This window comes from Staurois parvus, unplaced genomic scaffold (genome assembly GCF_062004578.1).
Source record: "Staurois parvus isolate SC_StPar_1 unplaced genomic scaffold, SC_StPar_1.0 ptg000061l, whole genome shotgun sequence".
Taxonomy (NCBI): Eukaryota; Metazoa; Chordata; class Amphibia; order Anura; family Ranidae; genus Staurois; species Staurois parvus.
This window is the reverse complement of record NW_028317857.1, coordinates 6,461,584-6,489,118: the sequence shown is the minus strand read 5'-3', so window position 1 is coordinate 6,489,118 and position 27,535 is coordinate 6,461,584. Positions and strand designations below refer to the sequence as shown.

At 42.0% G+C, this 27,535-nt stretch overlaps 1 protein-coding gene across 1 annotated transcript in view; it reads right to left on the bottom strand.

The window, feature by feature from the left end:
* The window catches only part of CCNY (cyclin Y), a 207,767-nt gene that overhangs the window by 45,555 nt on the left and 134,677 nt on the right, over positions 1-27,535 (bottom strand). Inside the window, exons 2-3 of the mRNA XM_089668716.1 lie at positions 13,356-13,430; positions 10,325-10,359 (exon numbers count right to left, since the gene is read on the bottom strand). Coding sequence (XP_089524842.1) covers positions 10,325-10,359; positions 13,356-13,430 — 110 coding nt within the window. The remainder of the gene's footprint in view (positions 1-10,324; positions 10,360-13,355; positions 13,431-27,535) is intronic.

The window sequence follows — 27,535 nt, the reverse complement described above, 5'->3', positions numbered from 1 at the left end:
TTGTGATATATGTATATCTCTCCGGCAACCAAGCTGTAAAGCTCCTGGCTCAGCATTAGTCAATCAGAAGGTATATATTTTTCTGATTCCACACAGAAATAAAACAGGGAATGCTTCAATAGCAAGACGTGTGACACCACAGCTTAGCCTAAAGCTGCCCCAACACATTATAGCTGCAGCATCAGGCTGAAAGTAAGCTGCCTCCTGAAGTGTGACACAATAACCACAATAACAAAAACCAGGAGGCAAAAAATGATCTCGCTCAGCATTTCTCAACCTTATCGCCCCAGAGAAACTTCTAAAATAACACGCAGGTCTTGGGGAACCCTTACTGTAATCCACTCATCTGGGGGCAATGGGAAAAATGCCTTATACATTGTCAGTCAGTAGGCTTAATAAAACCCTTACAGTGGTGATCAGAAAGCCATTCTTACAGATAGCTAAAAAGATCATTGATGTCAAACCGCTGGTTTTGCTAAGTGTCCATGGTCCTGGTACTAAGCAGGCACCATCAAATGGGAGGTCCACCAGCCAAAACGAAGGAACCCCTAGCTACCACTGTATTACCACTAGAGTTCCATGGAACTGTGGATGAGAAAGGCTGATCTATTCTATGAACGCTTGCCCTAATTGCCTAATTGCTTTTTTGCATTCAGATATATAAAGTGTTATTTATTTTTTTTTTTTTTTGCATTCATGCATTAAACAGTAGTGAGATGGTCATGAATGAGCAAAGCAAAATCAGCATGAAAGCCTTAATCCCCATAGTGGTATGATTATGTCAGTATTTCTGTGCTCAAAGCAGTACATTTTTTGCATGGAAAGATGTTTTTTTATTGTAGGCCTGTAAGTTTTAGGAATAACTCATTGAAATCTGTCCAAACAAGAGTCTAGTAAACATCCCGGGTATGATACAATTTGAAACACGAAATCATAAATTATAATATAATAATCATAAAAAATATATTAATAAATTTAATTCAATAATATAATCAAACCAAAAACACTGAAATTTGAAATATAGCGCAAGTTCGCAAAGAAAAATAATTTTCAGTATCTGATGATGAATTTCCCCACAAATCATTATCACTCAATTCTGCAAGTAGTTCTGATTTACTATCGCTGTTCTCTATCTGGTCTAAAACCGCTTTTGACCTAAAGGGACGCTTTTTGGACGCCATGGACGTTCCTCAGTTTCAAGGCAGAAAGAACAGTAAAAATGCAGGCAGGGCACAGGACAAAGCACTCGGGACAAAATGTATGTGAAATGGTTTGAAACAGTAATTTTTACTATGTGATTTTAGTGTATTTCGTAAATGTCACTTTTTAAATTTCCTGCCGGTTCCGGCCCCCGTTCGTAGCGACGCTCGCAGGGACCGGAACCCGGAAGACAGATGCCAGCATTGGCCGGAGATGGCTGGGGACACTGCAGGAGGGACATCGCGGGAGCGAAGGACAAGGTAAGTGAAAAAGGGATCACAGAGCAACGCTGCAGGGTAATCCCGAGTGTAGCTCTGGGTTACTGCTTTTGGCACTGATAATTAACCCTGAGTTCCACTCGGGAATACCAGGGAGGTTAAAGGAGAAGTGCAGCCAAAGTTCTTTCAGCTGTACTTCTGTAGATCACAAGAGTGCAGTTCGTTCTGCACTCCTGTGACCTGTTTTCAGCCTACAGTGGGTTGTAGGGCTCTCTGTTCAGAGTGGCTGTGAAAACTCAGTGTGAGAACCCAACGATCACATGACTGATGATCACTAAGAGCTGATGGGGGAAAGATGCAGCATCCACCTAGGCAAGTATAATTACCAAAAAAAATCCCACTTCTCTTTTAAATATATGTGAAATTCGTACACAAACAATCAGGGCAGAGCAGGTCGTAAATATTTAGGCCCCATCTTATGATAAAAATGGAGGAGAGTCTGCTTCTGGAAGCTGAGACATTCATTGCTCTTATTCATGGCCACCCCTGCATCTGTGATCCCAGGGATCCCCATTATAAGAGCCAGGCAAGAACCACCACAGCCTGGGAGGTAGATGGAAGAAAACTGCTGTCCCAACAGAACAGTTACACTGCTTCCCAGATCAAAGAGAAAGGTACAGAACTTCTGTGTACAGCAGCCATGTGCTTGATTCTGGTTTTCTAGTTGTATGTACCTAGGGGACATCTACACAAGTATCTATTGGCCACAGCAAAAATGCCTAAATGAAAAACACCTGAAAAAAATTGGCTATAATAATATTAGCAAATCTGCTCAAAAGAAGCTTAAAAACGCCTGGAAAAAAAAAGCGGGTGAAAAAAAAATGCCCGAAAACTCTCAGCTCAGTGTGAATGTAGCGTTAGTGATAACATCAACATTAAAAAAAATATCTTTTTTCATTTATCTGTTCAGCAATCGGGACTATTTTAGGACCATTCAAATTCATTTGTCTGTGTGACAAAAAGTGTAGGGTAGAGCTACGACGTCACCACACGCCGCCACAGACCACGGCCATTTTGATAGGATGGAAACATTGTACAGACAGGCTGTTTTTTTATCCTTTGTAAGTGCATTACTGTGAATAAATTGTATTACCTTTTTTAAATGACTACACTATGAGCGGTTACTCTCTCCTATGGTGTTTACTGAGTGGAGAGTTACTTACCATCTGAGATCTTATTGTTTAGAAGATAGTTCGTATATCATCTGGATCTCCTGGGAGATTTAGGGCCAGTTCACACCACAAAAATGCACTCCGGATGCATTCCGGATACGTTTTTGCTTACAATTCACACCACACGCAGTTCCGGTGCAGTTTTGATGCAGTTTGCTATGTTCCAGTATGGTTCTGTACAGAAAAAATGCAGCATGTTCTACTTTTTTTTTCTGCGGCGAAAACTGACTGGAACGGACTTCACTAGTGTGAACTAGGGCCATTAGAATACATGGAGAACACTGTGCATGCATTTTTGATACAGAAAAAAAGTGCACTGAACTGCCTCTATTGTGAACTGGCCCTTATTTGGAAGCCTATGGTACATCTGCCGAGCATGAAAACTGCGTTATTTGACCAATCCTTTGGGTGGTCAAATCTTCTGGCAAAAGTGACTGGGTGGAAGGTGATGGACTCTTTATATTCTTTGGTCTCCGGTTCACAGACTTTTACTTAATGTGCATTATTGGCACATAATCATTCCACTTTGGTGGGGGTTTGGATATCATTATGGTTTTGGTTGTCAGTTTTTGCCTATTGTGTTAGCTGCTCCTTTTATTTGACGCAGGTTTTCTGTTTAACAATTTTAGGACCATAGTTCATGCATAGCCAGGGCTATTGGCGGAGTGTAAGCAGCAAGTGGTGATGTCATTATCAGCTTCCTATTAATTCTTTCCCCACGACAGTTGGCAAACCATGTCCCACTCTCTAACCCAGACTTTCTCAACCAGTGTCCTGTGGAAGCCTAGGGCTCCTCCAGAAGTTTCTAGGGCCCTGGTGCCCAATTTGCAGCCCTTTGTTATGTGATGTGCGGCTGTCAGTCCTCAGCAATCTGTAGTGGGAACACTGATTAGGGTAATAGCATTGGTCTCTACTAGTCTCATGTAACATGTTCCCAGTTTTGTATTGTCTTGCAGCATTTATCGCACAGCAATTGCGGCATTTCTGCACCATGTTTAGGTGCCACTGGAAATTAATGGCACGTGTTTTGCCACTATTGCAATGCGATTTGAGATTTCAGGAAGAATTACAGTAATTCTAAGATTCCAAAATGCCAGATGAACAGGGCCTTAGATTATAGTATTTAAAAGAAAATGTATGGGGTTTTGTTTCTCTGCTTCTCCAGCATTCACTAGAGAGCTGTGGAGGGGGCAGGAGTGGCTGGCTTAAGTGGCAGCTCACTGAGAGGCTAAGCCAGCTGCTGGTCCAGGTATCTGGGTGGATCCCCACTGTAAAGTTGGGCTCTCTCTAGTGTCTGGACTGTTTGAATGATGTCAGCCGACAGCGGGCTTTGGTCCTCTGTCAGCTGAAAATGGGTCGCATAACTCCAGAGCGAACTCTTGTGATCCATAGCAGAAGTAGGGCCAAAAAAGCTTTGGCCATACTTCTCCTTTAATGAATTAGTGCTAAAATGTATATGTAACACACCTTCTGTATTAGTGAGACACCACTAAGGAGCACAGGATGCACAGCCGACAACAGTATTGTCAGTCTGGGCAGAGGGAAGTGTTAGATGTACTAGCAGATTTAAATACACTAATGAATTGAAACCAAACTCCAGCTAATACTTTATAATCAGTTACAGCAAACCATTTTTTCTTCTTCTGGAAAAAAGGTTATATGAATAAAAGTTGATCACTGTAAGCAACCCTGTCAGTGGCAAATAATCTGTCTCATCCCTATAAATTGATACATTCTGCTGGAAAGCTTGTTCTTTTGAAAAGCAACAGACTTACTGGCTGGATCACCAGATTAAAATAGAAGAAAGAAAGCCTAAAAAAGAAAACTAATGCAGCCATCACATCTAAGAATTGGCAATCTGCAATATAATAAATGTTTGCTTCTGGGTCTAATACTGCTTTCAGCATGATCCACTTAAATTAACCTCTACCTGCACTAATCCAGGACTATCATATACCTACCATGCTTCTTCAATGGCTTTTAGTGGTATATTTATTACTGTTTCCGAACAAGGATGTAGAAAGCGGCATTTGGCTTTACTTGCTGCTTGTTTTTCAGAGACAGTGAGACAGAAAACACTGAAGCCAGATGCAGCCAGACATATAGCATTTTTAGAAGGAGGTCAGCTTTGGCAGTCTATATATTTCTGTTAGCACAAGCTTGCTTTCTGCAAATAGACTTGCAGTGAGATATTAAGAGAAGTTAAACATGAAATTCTAGGCTAATATTTTGTTAATATTTAAAAAAAAAAAAAACAGGCTCCAATATGCACCCAACAGTACTCTGTTTTCACCACAAGATGTCCTCAGTCTCCTGGATTGAATAGTGCCTATCATCATTCAATTCAGAAGGCTGAGAAGATCCTGCAGGTGCAGAGAACCATGGGCCTGCCCCTCTATGGTGATGGGCCCGCCTCTATGGTGATGGGACCGCCTCTATGGTGGCGTCACCACGATACCCTACATTTTGGAAAATATATGGCACCTGGACTTTGGAAAAAAGGGGGTTATAAAAAAAATATAAAACCTGCTAGGAAGGCTTCTAGGTGGGAGTGAAGGGGGTGGGGGGGGGGGGTGGTATAGAGGAAGTTAACTTGCATGTTTGCTTTAATACACAATGACAACATTTATTCTTATGAGCCAGTCATACCTATATGTCTATATAAAATACTTAAAAAGTCCTTTCAGTGGAAATCCTATCATCAATGTTTACTGCCATGAAAACAGTATACTTTTTGCAGCAGCGACAGGGGTTAACAAGGGAGCTCAGAGCCATTTATCTCAGTGTATTGGGAAATGAAAGATGTGCCCTCCGTATCTGACCTTCATTTAGTGTGGCTGCCATTCACTGTCTTTGCTGTGGAAAACTGAGAACATTGATTGGGATTAAAGTAGATGCTCAGCAGCACACACTTAAAACACAAAAGGAGTTTATATCAAACGCAGGTTAAAAATTTTTATATACTTCTCCAAGTGGAGATAAAAGCGGTATTAAACCCAAAACCAAAAATATAATATATTGCAGCTTACCAATCATTAGATGTTGTGGCTGCATTCGTTTTCTTTTTTTAGGCTTTTTTCCTTCTGTTTTCACCTGGTGATCTGACCAGTAACACACCTCCTGTATTAGAACACCTAAACTCTGAATGAAGGCGCACAGGGGGCACCTTTGGACAACAGCATTGTCAGTCTGGGGGATGGGAGTGTTAGATGTACTTACAGATTTAAATACACTAACAAATTAAAGCCAAACTCCAGCAACACTTTTGTTTTTCCTTATGACATAAAGAAAATAAAAGATGATCATTGTACGCATCCCTGACAGTGTTAAATGGTTTGTCCCATCCCTGTAAACTGATACATTCTGCTGGAGAGCCTTTTCTTTTGAAAAACAACAGGCTTATTGGCTGTAGATGAAAATAGAAGATAGGAAGCCTAAAAAAGAACATGAATGCAGACATCACATCTAAGAAATGGAAAGCTGCAAAATAATATTTGCTTTTGGGTTTAATACTTTAAGGGCCTTTGGGCATCAAAATACTAATTTTAGAAAATAGAAGCATTTCAGTTCTGGGCAGATGAATAGACTGAATCACTTTCCATCTTCTTAGGCTCTGTTTATACACACCTCTGGACTTTTGTTGACTTAAACACAGGAGCAAATACTTGGGAAGTAGAACAAACTTTAGGCTTCCCAGATCAAGTTCTCCTTTTAAATGTCGTTGTGTTAAAGGCATTTACATGCATCTAGACGTGTTCAGAGTACCTAATCTGCCTTCGGATGCACAAAATTCTATTCTCCAAGTCTCCATGCACACTGGGATGTTTTGAGAATGCTGGTAACGTTAGCTGTGTAAAGTCACGTTAAAAACATGAGGTTTTCAGCTTTTTATAGCGGTTTTACATTAGCGTTTAGCAGCGTTTTTCCACGTTTGCGTTTTTTTTACTAACAAAAAATTTTTTTTCAAAAAGATGTCCAAAAACTCCAGTTTGTGGCGTTTTACCGCGTTTTTCAGCGTTAGAGCATTTTTACAGAAAAAAAATTCCTCTAGAAACCCACTAGTCCTAGGTTTTTCTTCCAGCCAAAACATGTTGATTACAGTCTATGCGTGCATGGACACATAGGATAACATGCTGGGGGGTTTACTAGCTGAAGAAAAAAACATCAAAAGCCAAAAACAGCCGCTGTAAAAACGTCCAGTGTGCATGAGGACTTAAAATGCAGCTAAACTGAACACAATTTGGGGTAGAACATCCATTTAGGGATTATGTATGTCATATAATATATAGAAACAATCATGAAATGGCAGAATAAGAGCAGCGCATACCCCCTCGTCCTTTTGGAAAACACTGATTAGGACTGCAATAGGCAAACAGAAACCCTACTGTATTGTCTGTGGCGGCATGGCCCCAACAGTCTACAAATACACTCACCCGGCCACTTTATTAGGTACACCTTGCAAGTGCCAAGACAATATCCCCCACACCATTACACCACCACCCCCAGCCTGGACTGTTGATACACGGCAGGATGGATCCATGCTTTCATGTTGTTTATGCCAAATTCTGACTCTAGCATCTGAATGTCGTGGCAACCAGTCTGCCCATTCTCCTCTGACATCAACAAGGCATTTTTGTCCACACAACTGCCCCTCACTGGATATTTTCTCTTTTTCGGACCATTCTCTGTAAGCCCTAGAAATGGTTGTGTATGAAAATCCCAACAGATCAGCAGTTTTTGAAATACGCAGACCAGCCCATCTGGCACCAACAACCAGGCCATGTCACTTAAATCCCCTTTCTTCCCCATGCTTATGCTCGGTTTGAACTTCAGCAAGTTGTCTTCACCACATCTACATGTCTAAATGCATTGAGTTGCTGCCATATAATTGGCTGATTAGCAAATTGTGTTTCCAAGCAATTGAACAGGTGTACCTAATAAAGTGGCCAGTGAGTGTACAACTGTGCTAAATTAGCCTAATGTAAGAGCAATAAAGCAGGAAACATGTAGATGGATCCCCCCAAACATCCATCAGACCTTAGGCTCCTGACTATGTTGACTAGTGAATCATCTGGCTCTGCTCAGAAGCAAGACGTACAGTATACAGCATGCTTTTTTTTGGGGGGGGGAGGGGAGGGGAGGCTCACATTTGAAATACTGTCTTACTTTTGTTTGTTTTAAAATTGACTTGTATGGCAGGAAAAAAGGTGAGACTAGGACATGCTGTGTATACCAAAATGTAAAGAAAATCAAATGTAGAACTGCATAAAATCCAAATCAAAAGCCATTCCAAATTTCTCCAAAAGCAGACAGCAACCCACCTACACAAGTCCTTAAAGCAGGGTTTCTCAACCATGGTTCAAGGGAACTCTAGGCTTCCTAAAAAGGTTGCAGGGGGTTCCTTGAGCAATAAGTGATTTCTGCCTCTAAGATGAGTAACCACTGACACCACTGATCTTTTCAGCTATCTGTAAGGGGGGGATTATTCCCAATGACCACAAACGTAAGGAGCATTTTTCTTACTGAGCTAAACTAATGTATTGCTGTAAAAATAATATTAGCAGGGGTTCCCTGGAGCAAAAAAAGTTACATCAAAGTTTCACGATGTTAAAAGGTTGAGAAAGGCTGCCTAAAGTTAACCTGGGCACCATTTAAAACTTTTAAAATTAAACATGCTGTCCCATGGCAGCCACTGCAAGATGCCTGATGCCTTTAGAAGCCAAAAAAACCCTCTTCTGTGCCCTTCTGAATAAGGCTGGCCATAGACGGACCGTTTATCGGCCAAATTGTCGGACGATAAATGAAAAATCGGTAGTTGCTGCCATGGATGTTGCTACCAATGCTTACGAAAAACGTCCGTTTTTCGTGGATTTTCCAGCATGACCGATAAAAAGAAATGAGAAGATCCGCGAAAAACGGCCGACGGCATTGCCCCAATAACGGTGTGAATATTGGCCGATTTTTCGTTTGGATGAAAATTCGGCCGATAAACGACCCGTCTATGGCATGCATTAGTTTCACTTTGTTATTGGAGCTAGACTTTCAATGGCAGCCATGATTCCATGGTCTAAAAGGAGTCACGCTGCACAGTGCAATACCTGTAGCACAGTAAGGGGTAGTCAAGTTAGAGTAGACAGGCCACAGTTGCAATGTAAAACTAGATCAGAGAAGAAACAGAAGAGGCAAATAAACAGTACAGGAGTTGCCAGTGTTCGTGAGTGCTGTCCTCGCCTGAAAATGCCGACTGCCTGGTTTTCATGCTGATCTAATAGCTTTCTAAGGTACAGATCCAGAGTAAACATGAAGATCAAGAATTCCGACTTCAAGTTTGTAATCTGGAGGCTGGTTCTAGGCTAGTGACTCAGTGTGTTGATGCCAGAAATAGCCAGGCAACCACTATTCTTAGACAGAGGTCAACAATAGCAAACCCCCTATTTCTCCCAATACAGGTTTCCTTTAAAGAGTTCTCTATTCAAATTTGAGATTTTAAAGAACCATCCTTTATAGATCCCAGGCATTCTGGAGATTAGGCAGCCAACATGAGTCATTTTTTCGCATTCAACACTTGATGTGGATGGAGGAATCCTCCCCGCTGAGCTTTTGTATTCTGACAGTGCAGAGACTTTCCCACTCACAGAATACACTGATCAGCACTGCTGGCTATAGCCACTGATGTTGATTGAGCAAGAGAAAAATAAATGACAGGACGCTTGTACAGATGTTGATCAGTGGATGGACCTCTGTAAAACCTCTTTGCCCATACATGGATTGAGATTCGGCTGGTCCCTGCTGAACCGACCAAATTTCAATCCATGTATGGCCCGTTTAAAGAAGAAGTATGGCCCTACTTGGCCCTACTTCTCCTATGGATCACAGGAGTGCAGTTTGTTCTGCACTCCTGTGACACATTTTCAGCTGACAGCAGGTTAAGGCTCTCAAACAGAGGACGTCACTGATCTGGTCCAGGTGCAGGAAAGATGCCGACTGGCTCAGCCTCTCAACAAGCTGCTGAGAACCTTAGCTGGAAGCTCCTGCCCCCTCCACAGACCGATGCTCCAGTGATCGCTGGAGGGACAAAGCACTGAAGGCTGAGAGCTGAACGATCAGCGTTCTTTGATCTCTCAGTTCTCAGTCTTAGAAGTGGCAGGGGACCAATACAACATCCACCTAGGTGAGTAAAAAATGTTTAGGTTACCCCATAATTCTTCTTTTAAGTGTCTAGATGAGCTAGGGAGGATCCTGCTATGTGCAGCATATGGATCAGTAGAATAAGATCATGGCGAAGTGATATACGATAAAATAGAAGCAAATTCTTTTATTGGTAATACAATACAAAGCATCAAATGTGTTTTGTCCCCTGAAACATGTTAGCTTCTTTGTATTTTATTGACAATTAAGGGATTGATTTTAGACTTCAGCCTTTTTGTTATCCTGTAGTGGTGCTCTGTGACCTGATTCCACTGATCCATGATGTGAAGGACCACCACTGGAGCTCCTTTATGACATCAATAACCTAACATCCAACTCCTGCAATAAAAACCACAAAACTAAACCTACAATGAACATCATGGTCCATTCAGATTTGGAGCAGCCTGACAAAACTGCCCGAAGATTCCTTTCTACATGGTTATGGCATTGGCGCAATTAACATTTATTTACTTGAATATTACTCACATGATTTATATAAAGGCTTTTCCGCTTTTCTCTCACTGTGAAAATACAACAAGGACATTAGTTCAGCAATAACAGAGTCATGCACAGTTAAAACAACATCTGTGTGGTTATAAGGGGAGTAAAATATGCAGAAGCAACACACAATTCCTAGATGTTACTGTATTTGGCACCAAACCAAGGGCATTTTCTGCTTCATTCAGTTGTTAAATGGTTAGTCTGCCAAAACCTTATGTTTAACTTAGGGGGAGTCACTGACTGGCTTCTCTGGGCGTTCTGCGTCCCGTAACCATTCATACTTCTACTATTAACATGGCAGCTGCATGCCTCCCTCTGCATATGAAATATATGGTAAAGAATACACCCAGCAGCACAGTATGACACCTCCATTGCCCACAGCTGCAGTCCCTGAAAGATGTAGACTGGTGTGTGACTTAGCTTGCCCCAAAATCTACCCATAATTAAAATAGCATTTCTGGTGGACTGACCATTTAAAGTGTATGTAGAGCCAGAATGTTTAATTTTATTCCTAGAGTAGGGAAGGGTTAGAATCCCTGTTAAAGTGATACTAAAGGTTCAGAATTTTATTTTTTATTATTAAATAGCAAACATGTTATACTTACCTGCTCTGTGCAATGGTTTTGCACAGAGAAGCCGTGATCCTCCTCTTCTCAGGGTTCAGCCAATGAGGAGGGAGAGACCCAGGAGAGCCGCTGCTCTTGTGCACATCATTGGATCAGGTTTGAACTTGGGTAAGTATTAGGGGAGCCGAAGGAGGAGATGCACACTGAAAGCTTATTACCTTCATGCATAGAATGCACAAAGGTAAAAAACAACCTTCAGCCTTTACAACCACTTTAAGTTTTAATTGCCATGTCCTTGCTGGGGAGGCTCCGCCTCTTTATTACCCTCAGTGGTCATTGTCAGTGGCACAAAATGTGATTTTACAGTTATCAGAACAAGAGGTGAAGGTACATTTTCCAATGGATTCAAATGTTCCAATGACAACTGCCTAGCAGGGAAATCCCCCTCACTTTAGAGGGATTTCCTCTTACTTCCTTTTGAGTCTCCTGAACAGGAAGAGAAGAGGAATCTTCTCAATGGGACACAGAAGAAAAAACTAACAGGGGTGTTAACCCTTCCAGTCATTCTCAAATAGACTTCCTCAAGCTGAGGCAGGTTGACGGTACCTACATATTTCTGGGTCCAACACCACTTGGCAGAGCCAGCGGCATGACACTATAGATCTTTTTAGCTAATTGTAGGTCTGGTATTCTGACCACCACTGTAAGAGGGGCATTCTTCCCACTGACCATTAATGTAAGGAACATTATTTCCACTATCCACTGATGAATTCATTTTAGCAGGGGTTCTCTGAGACCCAGAAAGTATGTCAAGGGTTCCTCTAGGTTGAGAAAGGCTGTTCTACATTATCCCAAAGGAAAACGTTTTGGCTATACATACACTTTAATATTTCTGCAAGATGGCAGAATGAATAAAAGAGGACATTGGGGTTGATTTAATGAAAGCAAATAGTCTGTGCACTTTTCAAGTGCAGTTGCTCCAGAGCTTAGTAAATGAGGGGAAGCTCTGCTGACTTCCACCATCCAATCATGTGCAAGCAAAAATGCTGTTTTTTTTTAAATTTTCACTGAAAGTGATTGGGTATTCTTTGCAAAGTGAAGCTTCACCTAATCTACTAAGATCCGGAGCAACTGCACTTGCAAAGTGCATAGTCTACTTGCCTTTAGTAAATCAGCCCCATAGTGACAGAACTATGTATATCAGGACTTAAAATTTCAAGCCCTGAGCTACTAGCCAGGCCTTAAGAGTTACTCGCCACCAGTTTCCCCACCAAACCCCTACCCTGCCCCGCCCCTAAACAAGCCCTCGTAAATTATTTCATGATATGACACTGTTACATGTTACCCACATTACATCAGGGTCCCCAGTGTCTCCCCACATTACATCAGGGCCTCCAATGTCCCCCTAAACAGTCCATCATACTTAGACCACGCATCGCACACAACCATAACCCCCCATAAACTTTCACTCACAAAACCATAACTCTACCAAGCATATCCTACCTACTATCCAACCCAGCAGTACCTCAAATGCCCCGTACTCTACCACCCATAATCCTGAACCTGACCAAACCACCCATACATATAGGTTTACATACAGACACATGTACATACACACACACACACACAAACAGAGACACCTGTACACACACACACACACACAAACATGTACACACACGCACAGGGACACATGTATACACACAGACACATGTACATGCATACACAGACACATGTACACGCACACAGACACATGTACACACACACACACACACACACACACACACACACACACACGTACACGCACACAGACACATGTACGTACATACACACATACACATGTACACGCACACAGACATGTACACACACACACGTACAGATACACGCATGTACATACACACAGACACATGTATATCCCCCCAGCAACAATAGATCCACCTATACAATAACAGACCCCCAGCAACAATGGACCCCCCACAATTACCACCCCAGCAACAATAGACCCCTAGCAGGTAGCATTAATAGACCCTCCACCAGCCAGCATCAATATACTTCTCTCTCAACAGTACATCCCTCCCAGCAACAACTGATCCCCCAGCACCATAAGTCACCCATAGCAACTATAGATCCCCCAATAGCAACAATAGACCCTAGCACAAAACTAGATCCCCTCCAGCAATTATAGATCCACCAGCAGCCAGCATCAATAGACCAATAGAACGTTCAGCACACCCCAGCAGGGGGAGAAGAACCACCTGCTGCCAGGGAGGGGGGGGGGGGGTGCTCAAGGTTAGGGTGCTTAGCAACATGTTGCACCCTAAACACAGGGGTAACATGTGACACGTTGCTAAATGTGGATATAGACTTTAATTCTTTTGCCCAATTTTACATTGTTTACAGGCAGTAAGTTTACACTAGGCATGCTTGATAGAAAAACAAGTAAAATATCAAACCATCTGTTTGGGATTTGCTGAGGAATATTGTGCTTGCCCGAGGATGATCAGAGGGGTTAAATTCCATATTCATATCTAGAAATGAAAAAGAAAAAATACATTTAATCTGCGTGTAGTTCAAGTGGGAGAGCAATGTAAGCATTGTTTATTCAAGCAGACAAGAGCAATTTATAGACAAGCAAACAATTTGCCATCTCCAGACAAAAAGCAATTTACAACGCTAAAGAAATTATTTCTGCATAATAAGGCAACCTATGGAGGGAACAATCAAGAAGGAAAACAAATATAGAGACAAGAAAATAGGGCACTCAATATGACAATTCAAGAGAATGATTTGGTTTCTCTACCCTAGAAATTCTTCTCTCTGAGACATAACAAACAAAGCAGCTCCAGTCTATATTAGAAGATTCTAAAGTTGCCCATAGATTACCACAGATGTCCAATCGTACCCTATGGGGCACCTATGGAAACTGCTGGCTGAAGTCCATAACAGAGAATAGGTTAGATAACTTTATCTGGTTGCTATTGTATGCAGCCCTACTGTATAAGCCACAGGCGTCTATAGCATGCCTCTCGTCCCTAGGCCACAACACAAATGATCACCCAATACTCCCAATTACTTAGTGTGCCCTTCATTGTATACGTATAACCACCTTCACCCACAACTACCAGTCACGTTCTCTCATTTTTCCTGCTCAGATTCAACAATACAAAAAATAATATAGTTGCTATTTTCCTCCAGACACTCTGATGGATGAGATCCAATGAAATTTACTTGGCCATAGATGACTTAAGTTTTTTTTTTGCTCAACCAGTGAGTTAAATGAAAAAAAAAAATGACTAGATTCTCCCTTCCAATCCCCCCTACTGAGCTATTGTATTCTGACAGCAGAGAGATATTCCCGGCGTCAAAATAAACTAATCAGTGCTGCTGACTATAGCCTGCGGCACTGATTGAGCGGTATAAATCTGATAGGGCAGTTGTAGAGAAGTCGACCAGTCCCTGCTGAATGGGCCGAATTTCAATCCATGTATGGCTGGCTTTAGAGGGAAAAAAAAAATTAGAGAGAGGCTGTCTATATCCTTCGGACTTCATGTTTAATGGTCATTCCTACAGCAAAAACTGAAAGCTAAAGCATACTTGGTGACCATGGCTAAATACTCTAATAACCCTCTGCTCCAGGTTTCAGAAGCTAGTCCTGTCTGTCCTTATGCATCAAAAGGTATGTAAAAGAAATGACTATGTTGCCATGGCAATTGTACTTTTGTTTCATTTTTTTTTCTTCACTGTACTCAGTGAAACTCAGCTGTCTGCTTGGCACAAAAAAAAAGTCCCTTTTCTAGGGAAGGTAACTTCAGGGGCTACATGTCATTTAGGGCTCATTCACACCAGAAAGCAGTTCCGGAAACCCATGATATGTTCGTGGTTTCCACACCGCATTCAAAACGCACTGGGTGTACGATCTGCTGTGGGTGTCAATGTAATCACAACAGCAACCCAAACACAGTGCATTTGCCTGCACCGGATCGCATGGTGTTTTTAAAAGCGGTGCATGCACTGCTCTTAGTCTGATCCTGTGCGATTTCAGCCCATTCAAATGAATCGGCTGAAAATCGCACCGCACTGAATCGTGCTGTTACTACTTTATTGAGAACTACAGTCCATCTGCCACAGTGGCAGATGAGATTTGATGTTTTTTTCATTGACAGTTCTCTGTGAATAAAGGTAGCATCTGTGCAGGTGGAATCACACACAGCTGCACCAAATTCAAATTTGACAGGAGCTAGCGGGGAGTTCCTCTGCAAGTGCATGGGGTTTTGGGGAGTTGGGGTTGTGCATGCTGTTTCATGTTCCAACCTGAATATAGGTGTATCATGAAACATGGTCAGAAAAGGGGACTTTTCCTTCACCTTTTTGCATAGCATGACCTGTTTTTTTTTTTTTTTTCCAGAAATGAGCATTGATTGGCTATAACTAATCAGAACTCGAATGATCAGAAACCGATTGTATATTAGCTTTTAGAACTCAAAAATATTTAAAATCCCTGACATCGGGGCATTAGGGTGGCAGTTGTCTCCAGTACAGAGTGGATTATTCTCCCAGCAGGACCACAGACGGCAACGAAAAACCTGAACCAGAAGCTCTAACTCAGCCATTCTTACCCAAGGCTTCAAGGAACCCTAGAGATCCACCAGAGGTTGCTTGGGGTACTGAGAGTTGTGGCTGACTGACTTCCCATTTGATGGTGTTTGCTTAGTTCTGGGGCCACTTCAAAGAGCCTTTTTATTGGTATTGAAGGGTGTTGTTATTATGACCACCACTGCAAGGGAAACGTTTTTCCCACTGGCCAACAATGAATAGCTTTTAGCAAGGGTTCCCCTAGACCTGAAAACTCCTTCAACGATTCCTCTGGGGTAAAGAGGTTGGGAAGAGTTGTTCTAGCCCCTCACCTCTCTATCTGACCACCATTGTAAGAGGGGCATTTTTCCCAATGGCCACCAATGATTAATTTTTAGCAAGGGTTCCCCTAGATCTGAAAACTCTTGCAAGGGTTCCTCTGGGGTAAAAAGGTTGGGAAGAGTTTCTCTAGCCCCTCACCGTTCTATATAAAATAAAAAGAAAGGTTTTGGCTTTAGATACATTTTAATGTCATTTCTCCCAATTATCTCAAGTGTTGGGAGGCAGAGCATACAGTTAACAGAAGGTAGGTACTACAAAACAGATAGTACTCTAGGACCTATATGACATTCAGAATATTAGCACTTCATTTATCAGTCATCCAGGCATCCCGGTGGGAGAACTTGGAACATTTTGTCATGTTTCAGCTAACAATCCCCACAGTGCCCTGCAGGAAGCAGGTCCGGGTGACTCATTGCTCTGTACTGGAGATGGTAAAATCAATATTACAGAGTGACTGACATCCGATACACAGAACATTTCTACAACTTGTTATTTCTGATAGAAGTGAAATAAGCAGAGCTCTGAGAATGGGTTTACTAAATGACATGCTTCTTTTCAGATATTGTGGCTAAACCATCCTGATTATTAAGGCAGGCAAAGGTGCTCCAAATAACACATTGCATTTCAACTCATTAAATGTGCCGATTGGTGGTAATTATTATCCTGACACTCAACACATGCAGCCAGCTTGAATCATGGCTGGATCTCTATAGTTACCAGTAGGAAGGAATGCCCAGAATCTGAGCCTCTACATGTACATGGTAGTGTGTTCATTGGATTCAGCACAACCCTCTCTGAGCCCACTGTACCCTCATCCAAGCACTGGGAAGAGGAAAGGTTCAAAACAAGAAGTCATGTGACAAGAGACTACAGTCCACAATGAAAACCAGTGGGAGGCGGACTAACACTGACCACTGAGCCAGGGAATCATTATCTTCCACCGACACTGGGGCATTTTCTGCTCCCATTGATTAAAGTCCATCCCTGGACAGTAAACTGGCTTTTTGCTTACACAGTATTTCGGCCCCTCTGTAAAGTATTTGTTCAGTTCTCCAAGTAATCTTATTAATGTTTATGGCATGGTCTTTAACCTTAGCAGCTAACAATCGTTGCAACTTTTCTCAATGAAAGGTCATTATCTCATGTCTATGGCCATGTAGAGTGTGTAGCTTTTTTCTAAATGTGAACATTGGACAGTGATTTTATTTTTTAAATTTCAACCCTATTTTAAGGTGGTATTAAAGGAGAAGTATGGCTAAAGCTCTTTTGGCCATACCACTTCTGTGACCTAAAAAAAGCCGACAGCAGGCTACTGTCAGGGATCCTGACAATATTGTCAGGATCTGTTCATATGACTGACCAGCAGCTGACTCAGCCTCTCAGTGTGCCTCTGAGAGCCTGAGCCAGCCGCTCCCTCCTCCCCCTCCATACCACAGAACTCCAGTGAGTGCTGGAGGAGCAGAGCAGAGAACTGGTGACTGACAGTCACCATTCTCTGCTCAGAGCAGGCCCGAGAACTGAGCAGTCTTTGATCACTCAGTGCTCAGTGTAGAGCTGGCAGAGGACAGCTGCAGCATCAGAGAAATGCCGCAGCCATCTGAGTATGATTGATTGTTTTTTTACATTCCCTCACTTCCCTTTTATGCTAAAAAAGCAAACATTTATTACCAGTTCTTAGATGTCATGGCTGCATTTATTTTTTTTTTAGGCTTTCTTTTATTTTTATCTGGTGATCTGGCCAGTAAGTCTGCTTTGGTTTTTTTTTTTTCAAAAATCAAGCTTTCCTGCAGATGCAGCAGCTACCACTGACATGGGTGCTTACAATGATCAGCTTTTATTGATTGAGCTTTTAAAGATGTAAAATCTTTAGCCCAAAAGAAAAAAAATGTTTTCTGTAACTGCTTATAAAGTGTAAACTAGTTTGACTTCAGTTTGTTAGCGCATTTAAATCTGCTAATCCATCTAACACTCCCCTCCCCCAGACTGACAGTGCTTCTGTCCATAGGTGTCCCCTGTGCTCCTTCATCCACAGTGGAGGCACTCTAATACAGGAGGTGTGTTACTGGCCAGATCACCGGATGAAAATGCAGCCACAACTTCTAACGATTGGTAAGCTGAAACATAATACTTTTTTGGTGTTCAATACCGCTTTAAATAGCACGGTATTAAGACCTGGTATAAATGTGGCAACTGATTGGAAAAAATAACTTGCTTAATATTATTATACAGGATTTATATAGCGCCAACAGTTTGCGCAGCGCTTTACAATATAAGGGAGACAGTACAATTACAATACATTTCAGTACAGAAGAAATAGGAGGGCCCTGCTCATGGAGCTTACAATCTAAAGGAAGGGGGAGGTGATACAAAAGGTGATGATCTGGCGGAGGTGATTCAAGTACAGTTCTTAGGTGGAGGTGGGGTAGGCTTCCCTGAAGAAGTGAGTTTTCAAAGATCGCCTAAAGGCAGACAGGGTGGGGGCTGACCGGGCATACTGTGGTAGGGAGTTCCAGAGGATGGGAGAGGCTCTGGAGAAGTCCCGGAGGCGAGCTTGGGAGGAGGTGATGAGGGAGCTAGAGAGGAGGATATCATGCGAGGAGCGGAGTGGGAGTTGCTTAAAATACAGTAGCTGTATTAATAGTTGCAATATGCAGTAGGTATAAGCAAAGGTATATTATAGGTAAACCTACTTCAACAGAATAAAAATGTCCATATCCTGGGAGTATGAAGTACTTCCTCTGTGGATCTAATAGCACACAAAGCGATAAGGAGAGCAGACAGATGAAATGCCGCCACTGATTTATTGTTCAGAGTTTATTTCAATGTTCCACAGCTACCCGATTCCATTACTCAACAAGGCTATTTTTGTTTTACTGCTGATAATCTCAGTGTGTGCAAGTCTATTATGCTGTCCCATAGACTGAAGAAAACGAGAAGAATAATAGCCACTCAACATTTTCCTCAACACAAAAGAAACAGAGGAAAATAGAAACATATGTTTATTGAAAAAAACAATACAAATACAGTAATTGTCTCTTTCACAAGCAAATACTTGACACAAGGGAATGGTGTGAGAATTTGGCTCTATTCACACCTATATGTTTTACCTGTCACTGCTGATCCCTACATATTGCAATTGGATGGCAGAAGCAGAAATGACTTCAATTATTATTATACAGTATTTATATAGCGCCAAAGGGTATGCTCAGCGCTGTACAGTAGCAGGGGGGACAGAACAGTAACAATACAATACACAAGGGGTTCGAGGGCCCTGCTCTTTCGAGCTTACAATGCCCTTTTCTAAAGTTATCTTAAAAGCGAATTAGGCCCCATGTCCACAGGACACTTCTGAACGATGGAAACTGACTGCTGGAAAACATAGGTTAAAAAAACGTCTGTTTAGCCGCGTTTGCATACCACGTTTATGAGTGTTTGCGTTTAGAAGTGTTTTTTAAAGATAACCTCAGGAGACCTTCCAAAATGCACAGAATGCACTGAAAAACAGTAAAAAAATTAACTACTTCAATCATTTTGAGAGAAATAGAGAAAGCAGAAGCAGAGAGAGCAGTATTTGTTGAGATTAGCTTTTTTTTTTGGTGTTTGAATGTGTTTCAGCTCATTTCTGTGCAGAAATTATTGCAGCAGTGTCTAACATATTTTCTTTCATGCGAAACCTCAAAGTATGGTGTACCAGGTCTATTTGAGTACCGGGAAAACGCTTTGCATGCATTTTTCATGATGAAAAAGGGCTCTGGACAGCATCTGGTAATGGAAGAGTTAAAAAAAATTTATAAACGCAAACATTTATAAACATGATTAGCCGCGTTTACAAGAATTTGGCGCTTGAAACGCTGATAAAATCTACTCCTGAACGCAAGTTTGGTGCGTTCAAAAAAACAACTGTAAACTCAACTGCCTGTAAATGACTGTAAACGACATAGTGTACGTGGACACATAGGAAAACATTATGGGGAGTTCAGGGGCTGCTGAAAAAAATGCTGAACAGTTCCTAAACGTGCGTTTATCAGCTGCAGTGTACAGGGAGCCTTAGGGTTTTTCCCCCCCTCGGTTATACTTGCCTAGCTGGATGCATCGGTCCCACGCCGGCTCTGATCCCTCATGTATACTGGACTTTTTGATAACGCAGGTTACATTAGCTGTGTAAAGTCACGTTAAAAACTTGATTTTTCAGCTTTTTTTTGCATTTTTGCATTAGTATTTAGCCGCAATTAGCGCCGGTTTCCCGCATTTTTCCACATTTGCAGTTCTCAGCGTTTTTAGTACTTTTTTTGGTCAAAAAAAGTACAAAAACGCCGGTTTGCAGCATTTTACCGTGTTTTCCAGCATTAGAACATTTTTACAGCTAAAAAGCTCCTCTACAAACCCACAAGTCTTGGGTTTTTTTGCCAGCCAAAAAATGTCAATTACAGTCTATGTGTGCATGGACACATAGGATAACATGCTGGGGGGTTTGCTAGCTGTAGAAAAAACATCAAAAGCCAGAAACAGTCGCTGTGAAAACGTCAAGGCTTAGTCATGAGGGCTTAGTGTGAACTCAGGGATCACATGATCGCTGGGATCTCCTCTCCACTCTGAGCAGAGAGCAGGACTGTCAGTCACCGCTGTCTGCTCAGCCCACTTAACACTTACTGGAGCGCTGGGCTGCGGAGGGGAAGGGAGCAGCTGGCTCAAGTTCTTTGCGCTTCACTGAGAGGCTGAGCCAGGTGCCGCTCCAGACTCTGGGGTGGATCCCGACTGTAAGATAGGGATCCACCCCAGCTTGGGCTGGCTGAGTGACATCAGCCAACAGCAGGATTCAGTCCACTGTCAGCTGAATACGGGTCACAGGAGTGCAGAATGAATTACACTCCTGTGATCCACAGAAGTACAGCAAAAAAAAAAAAACTTTGGCTGTACTTCTCCTTTAACTTGAAACAAGTTAAAGGAGTTCACTTTAAAGGATGCCCATTATGAGTCTGCTACTGCAAATTTCCTTTTGAAAATGCCAGTTGCATGGCTGTCTTTGGCCTCAGCTTCAAACAGAAAGTGAGATGTGATCTGAACACTTTTTTTCCAGGTCAACAATTACATGTATTGAAGCCAGCCAGGCAGTTAGCATTTTTCATATGTAGTTAATTTTTCAATGGCAACCCTCGTATCTTTTTCTGAGGGTAGGATTCCTTTAAATTAAAAAATCCTCCTTTACGATGTTTTTTTTTCCTGTCTCCTGTAGAACGGCTGTATCCTTGCAAACATTGCCTAAATTGCTTTTTTATTAGAGCAATCAGTGAGGAATATTTATAATAAAACACACAACATTCTTCAGCAGTGAGTGCACAAGCTTTAAACACGGCCTTGTCTGTGGCTATTAATCACTTCCTAACTATAAATGAAATAAAAACAGCATTGGCACTGTATAAATAACAGTCAGTTGTGTTAAATAAGTACATAATGAGCAAATGTAACTTTACATATAAACATGATCTACCTTAAAGGGTTAGACATAGATGATGTGAGTTTTCTTTCCTGTAACCATGGGTGGCAGGAAAGAAACTTGCTTGATTCCTCCATCAGCACAATCAGAGTTGATGGTGGAATTCCTCCTGCAGCACTATTATGTTCTTCCAGCGGGGAGCCTTCCATGCCAGCAGAACACAATGATATTTTTAGTGGCTATAGCTGCTGGCAATAATTAGATGCAAATAATCTGACAGGCTGGTTATACTGAAGCCGATCAATTGATTGACTTCAGTACAACCAGCCTGCCCATTGATGGATGGAATTTCGGCCAGCCCCTGCTGAACAGGTCAAGATTCAATTCATCTACGGCTGGCATAAGTTCACCTTTACAGAAAATCTGTAAAAGTGACTTAAATTGGTAGTAAAGTCTATTTTTTATGTTTTCCGTACAGGTAAGACTTTATTAGGGGCTTACCTGTAGGTAGTGTAAATATCTCCTAAACGTGCACCGGCAGTGATGTCACCTGTGTATGAACACTGCAGTGTGCCTTCCATTGAGAGAGCCATGCCACGGCCGAGACTGTGGCGTTATCGTGGCTCACCCAGTAAAACGGCTACAGCCTGTGAACCCAGAAGGAAAAGCAGGTGAAGATAGAAGCCCCAGGGAGCTGCGACAGCACTTCACTGGAGGACTTCGTTTTCAGGTATGTGCTAGTATTGCACATTATGCTCTTAACTTGCAGGGAGAAGATATTTAGTTTTATTTTTTGCGGTTTTCTACTGCTTTAACACCCAAACCCCTTCCCACCCCCCGGTCCCCACTGTACTTACCTCACATGATCCTCAGATGTCTGGGCTCCCACCGGTCTGGAAATTTGAAATCCTGGCTGCAATCTCTAACCCCTAAAGTGACTCTGGATGGACACAGTAGTGACGTACCAGGTACAGCCACAGTGTGCAGCAGACCTCTGACACACCTGGAAATGTCAGATGTGGAAGAATCTAGGAAGTCATAACTCTGCAAGAGACTGAAGACTGGAGTCATAAGCAGAGGCACTGTAAGTAGTATTAAATACGGAACTATACTTACCTTAGATCCAGCAATGCGGCATCCTGGAGCTCCCTGTCCAGCCGCTGACATCTTTGGGCGACTGGCTTCCGGGTCTCACTTGCTTTCAATGGCTGGGCGGGGATGACATCTCTCTTGCCGAATTTGTGTAGCGAGCTGCTCCTGCACGGCTCACTGTACAGAGGATGGACAGGCGGGAAAGTAAGTTTAATGCAGAAGAGACAAAGCATGTGTCTTCTGCATTAAAATTCCAGCCTGTTCATCCTTTTTTAATTTTTTGGTTAAAGTTCCACTTGAATAGTTTTTATAGGCTGGCGATTTTCAATAATTAGATTTTTTTTTTAAACGACAGAGCTGTTTTAAAGCCTGATCAGGATTTTCAAAGGGAGATCAGTGATGCCACTCTACCTATTTCTCTAAAGCCAGCCATACGTGGATCAAAATTCAGCCAGTTCAGCAGGGACTGGACACATTTTTAACCATGTATAGGCAGACTGCTTGATCAGAAGTCAAATTTACCAATCAGCCTCTGTACAGCCACCCTTTTGAAGAACGTCTGCTTGAAATCTCCCCACTGTCAGAATACAAAGGCACAGCCGAAGATTTCCCCCATCCACATTGAGTGTATGGATGGGGAAATCAAGTCATTTTGTTTTTGTTCAACTCACTGGTTGAACAAAAAAAATTAATTGTCTATGGGCTGCCCAAGGACAGGTTTGGTTTTATTTTATACCTGTAGGTCATAACTAAACAGCTCATTAGAAACTGTAGAAAATATTCTGTATTATAAACATGGTAAATGAAATTCAGTGGCCGTCTCTCCCGCAGCCAGGAGCATTATAGTAAGGCAAATGCTTAGTACCAAGCAAAATACCCCTACAGTATGCATTTTGTAGGATGAATAATTCAGCACGTATTCACTCTCTCGTCTCTCATCTCTCTGCCTGACAATACAGACGGCTTCATTGTTTGACAATTCGGGTTTGATATCCATCCAAACATATTGTTTGCAGTTGTGTGAGCTGACTGCAGATGAAAGATCACACAAATCGCCTGAATGCTGCCCCTTCCGTGTGCCTAGAGGTTTTGCTTTGCAGCACAGGGGTCCAGTGTTCTTCACACTATGTATATGGAGGTTGTACAATCTCCCTGCACTTGCACAGATTTTCCTTTAGTTCTGTGGTCTCATTAGAGCTCATTTCATTAGATGTTCCTATAATGTACAGCCCTGGCCAAAAGGTTTGAGAATGACACAAATATTAAATTTTCAGAAAGTCTGCTGCTTCAGTGTTTTTAGATCTTTTTGTCAGATGTCACTATGGTATACTGAAGTATCATTACAAGCATTTCGTAAGTGTCAAAGGCTTTTATTGACAATTACATCAAGTTAATGCAAAGAGTCAATATTTGCAGTGTTGACCCTTCTTTTTCAAGACCTCTGCAATTCACCCTGGCATGCTGTCAATCAATTTCTGGGCCACATCCTGATTGATGGCACCCCATTCTTGCACAATCAATGCTTTGAGTTTGTCAGAATTTGTGGGGGTTTTTTTGCTCACCCGCCTCTTGAGAATTGACAAGTTCTCAATGAGATTAAGGTCTGGGGAGTTTCCTGGCCATGGACCCAAAATTTTGATGTTTTGTTCCCCAAGCCACTTAGTTATCACTTTTGCCTTATGGCAAGGTGCTCCATCATCCTGGAAAAGTCATTGTTCGTCAACTGTTCTTGGATGGTTGGGAGAAGTTGCTGTTGGAGGATGTTTTTGTACCATTCTTTATTCATGAATATGAAAAGATGCTCCTGCGCTTAATGGAGTGCCTATCGTTCTAAGCAGCTAGCACTGAGACTGATACCATACAGTAAAAATACAAAACACAAAAAAAGTAGTGCAGCGCTCAATTACAGACTAATATCAAATAAAAACAAGTGAAATAAAATGCTTACAAATCAAACAGAAGTGACACACGACTGGACCAACTGTAACCGGGATACTAATAATAAATATATATATATAGGTGGCTGTTAGCAGTAAACATGCCCCCCTCACTCCCACTCAATATCGTGATCAGTGAGTGAAATCATTCAGGTGGGTATGTACAGTTCGTGGATAATAAGTGATGGTGTTCAATATAGAAAAAATTCATGCGCTGTGCGTGATCACACAAAACTTCCAGTATTGGTGAGTGACACTCCTTCTATAGCTGAATTGCCTCCTCACCTCCACTCTGCGGCCCACTGGGTCAACACGCCTTCAAGATCACTCAGGATCTTACTCCAATACTGTCAGATCAGCTCCTCCAGATCTCTCATCATATGGGGATGAAACACCAGATGTCCTGGCTCCTGATCTCCGCTGAGTATACCACTCGTCCAGAAGACAGTGTAGTATGCCAAAGTAAAGGTGCTTTTAATTATAGCAAAAAACTGGCACTTACATTACAAATGTTGTATTCCTCAGTTCTCCCCACAAGCATGGGTGTACTGCATGGGTGAAAGTGCCTATTTCCTGGGTGGTCCAAGATGGCGGACAAACCGGAAGTACGTCACCGCTGTCTGGATACTGCGCCCTTGCGTATCTACGCATTACGTCACCGTTCGCGTGACTTCATCAGGATCAGGATCTTTTTTTGTGTTTTGTATTCTTTATTCATGGCTGTGTTCTTAGGCAAAATTGTAAGTGAGCCCACTCCCTTGGCTGAGAAGTAACCCCACATATGAATGATCTCAGGATGCATTACTGTTGGCGTGACACGACTGATAGAACCCTCCTCTCTTCTCCTCCGGACAAGGTTTATTCCGAAAGCCCCGAACGATTGGAAATGGGATTCATCAGAGAAAATTACTTCACCCCAGTCCTCAGCAGTCAAATCCCTGTACCTTTTGCAGAATATCAATCAGTTTGTCTCATATTTTTCCTGCAGAGAAGTGGCTTCTTTGCTGCCCTTCTTGACACCAGGCCATTCTCCAAAAGTCTTTGCAGATGCACTCACACCTGCCTGCTGCCGTTCCTAAGCAAGCTCTGCATTGGTGGTGCCCGATCCGCAGCTGAATCAACTTTAGGAGACGGTCCTGGAGCTCACTGAATTTTCTTGGGCACCCTGGAGCCTTCTTCACAACAATCGAACTTCTCTCCTTGAAGTTCATGATGATCCAATAAATGGTTGATTTAGGTGCAATCTTAGTATCAGCGATACCCTTGCCTGTGAATCCCTTTTTGTGCAAAACAATGACTGCACGTTTCCTTGCAGGTAAATTAATATTTATGTCATTCTCAAAACTTTTGGCCAGGGCTGTATTCACTAAGGTGCATGACCAGCCAAACCTTTTTTCTTAGTTTTAAATTGGGAAAGGCAGGTAGAACCATAGTCAGGTTTTTACTGATATTTGGGATTCTGTTAGAGAGATTTACGCTCACTGCCTGTCCTGCTGCTGTTTTTTCCCCAGCAACAGACAGAAATAAAAAATATTTTCTATAGTAAAGAAGGGAAAGGCTAGAACCCGTCAGGTTTTATGTCTGCCTATCCCTGTAGAAGATTTTGCCAGACATAGGTTTGCCTTCCTAAGGCCTGGTTCACACCTATGCATTTTTAGTGCTTTTTGCAGAAATGCACTACAGTCCATTTAACATGGATTCCTAGGGGACACATTCACACCTATGCATTTTTAGTGCTTTTTGCAGAAATGCACTACAGTCCATTTAACATGGTTTCCTAGGGGACACATTCACATCTATGCTTTTTTGATCAGCTGCATTTTTGGAAAGGGTAAGGGACTTTTTTTTTTTTAAACACAAAACACTGCGTTTTTGGCTCAACAGACTTCAACTGAGATGCTGGAGAAAAACGAATGTAGCGCAATATTGATGCTTTTTGCATTTTTAATCTGCCTAGCAACAAATTGGGTCAAAAAAAATTAAAAATCTAAAAAGAAAAAGCGCAAAACGCATAAAAACAAAACACTCCACAGAAAGCGCTGCAAAATGGACAAAACGCATACTGCATTGGTGTTAACCAGGCCTAACTCTGTCCAAAACTAGAAACAAAGTGTTTAGCTTGACATATGCTTGAGCCTGCATTCACACTAAAGACAGCCAGAGGTTATACAATTTTCATTATTAATGGCACCCCAAACATGAAAAAGGCGGTTACAGGTAGATGACCGCGGCTGAATGCCGACTGTCTACATCCAGCCATGATTGTTGCAGGTAATCACTGGATGTGCAAACAGTCATAGATAGCCGCCGCTGCCGCCAGCCTGTCAGTACACTGTATGGGCTGAGCGTCGATAACTTTTCACACACCTGTCATGTCTGGCCGCTGGAATTCGCAGTGTGTCCTAATTGCTCATGTGTATGCACCCGTATCATTGCTAGTGAGCCAGAACTGTCACAATGATAAAAGATCAGGAAGTCTGTGGCCGGCCACAAAATAAAAGTCAAACAAGAAGCCAACTTATTTATACATGCACAACATTTACAGATCAGTTGTTTAATATGAAGCATTTTTATTTTATGTTCTTCTCCTTTAGGAAAGAAGCATTGTGGGATGTCCCAGGTTTAGTCATATGACCAGACTGTAATTGGTCATGTGACAAAAAGCTGTGATGCGCTCTCACCATGTGTGTGCTACAGAAGGGCTCCAGGGTATGTAGGACTTGAATTAAAGGGACAGGAGCTGGTGTGATGGGAGTGCGGGGGACATGGTGTGTGCGTAATGAGGTCTGATCGTTCCACGCCTCCAGCAGCTGCTGAATCATTGTCACCCTGTCCCCCTCCATCACACACTGCAACCTTCCACGTCTTCCACGATTCCCAATATCTGCAGGGAATTATACCAAAGCAACCCCTCACAAAGTTCTGATGTAATACTAGTGAACAAAGTTCTATTTTATAATGCATTATATTTATATATAATAGTCAAGTATTTATATGTAATGTATACATTTATATTCTATTTTCATAATATATTTATTTATTTTAATCTGTTGCTGTTCTTTTAGGAGTACATCTAGCCATGGACATAAATTAAACAATCGAGCATGCATACGTACTGAGAGCTTGTTTATGCCAGAGGCAGTCAGGTGCGTTTTTAAACACAGAACAAATGCTGTACAAATGCATATGTAACAAAAATGTATGTATTGCAATGAGCCTACTTTACACCATAGCAGTACTTTCATGTACATCTAAA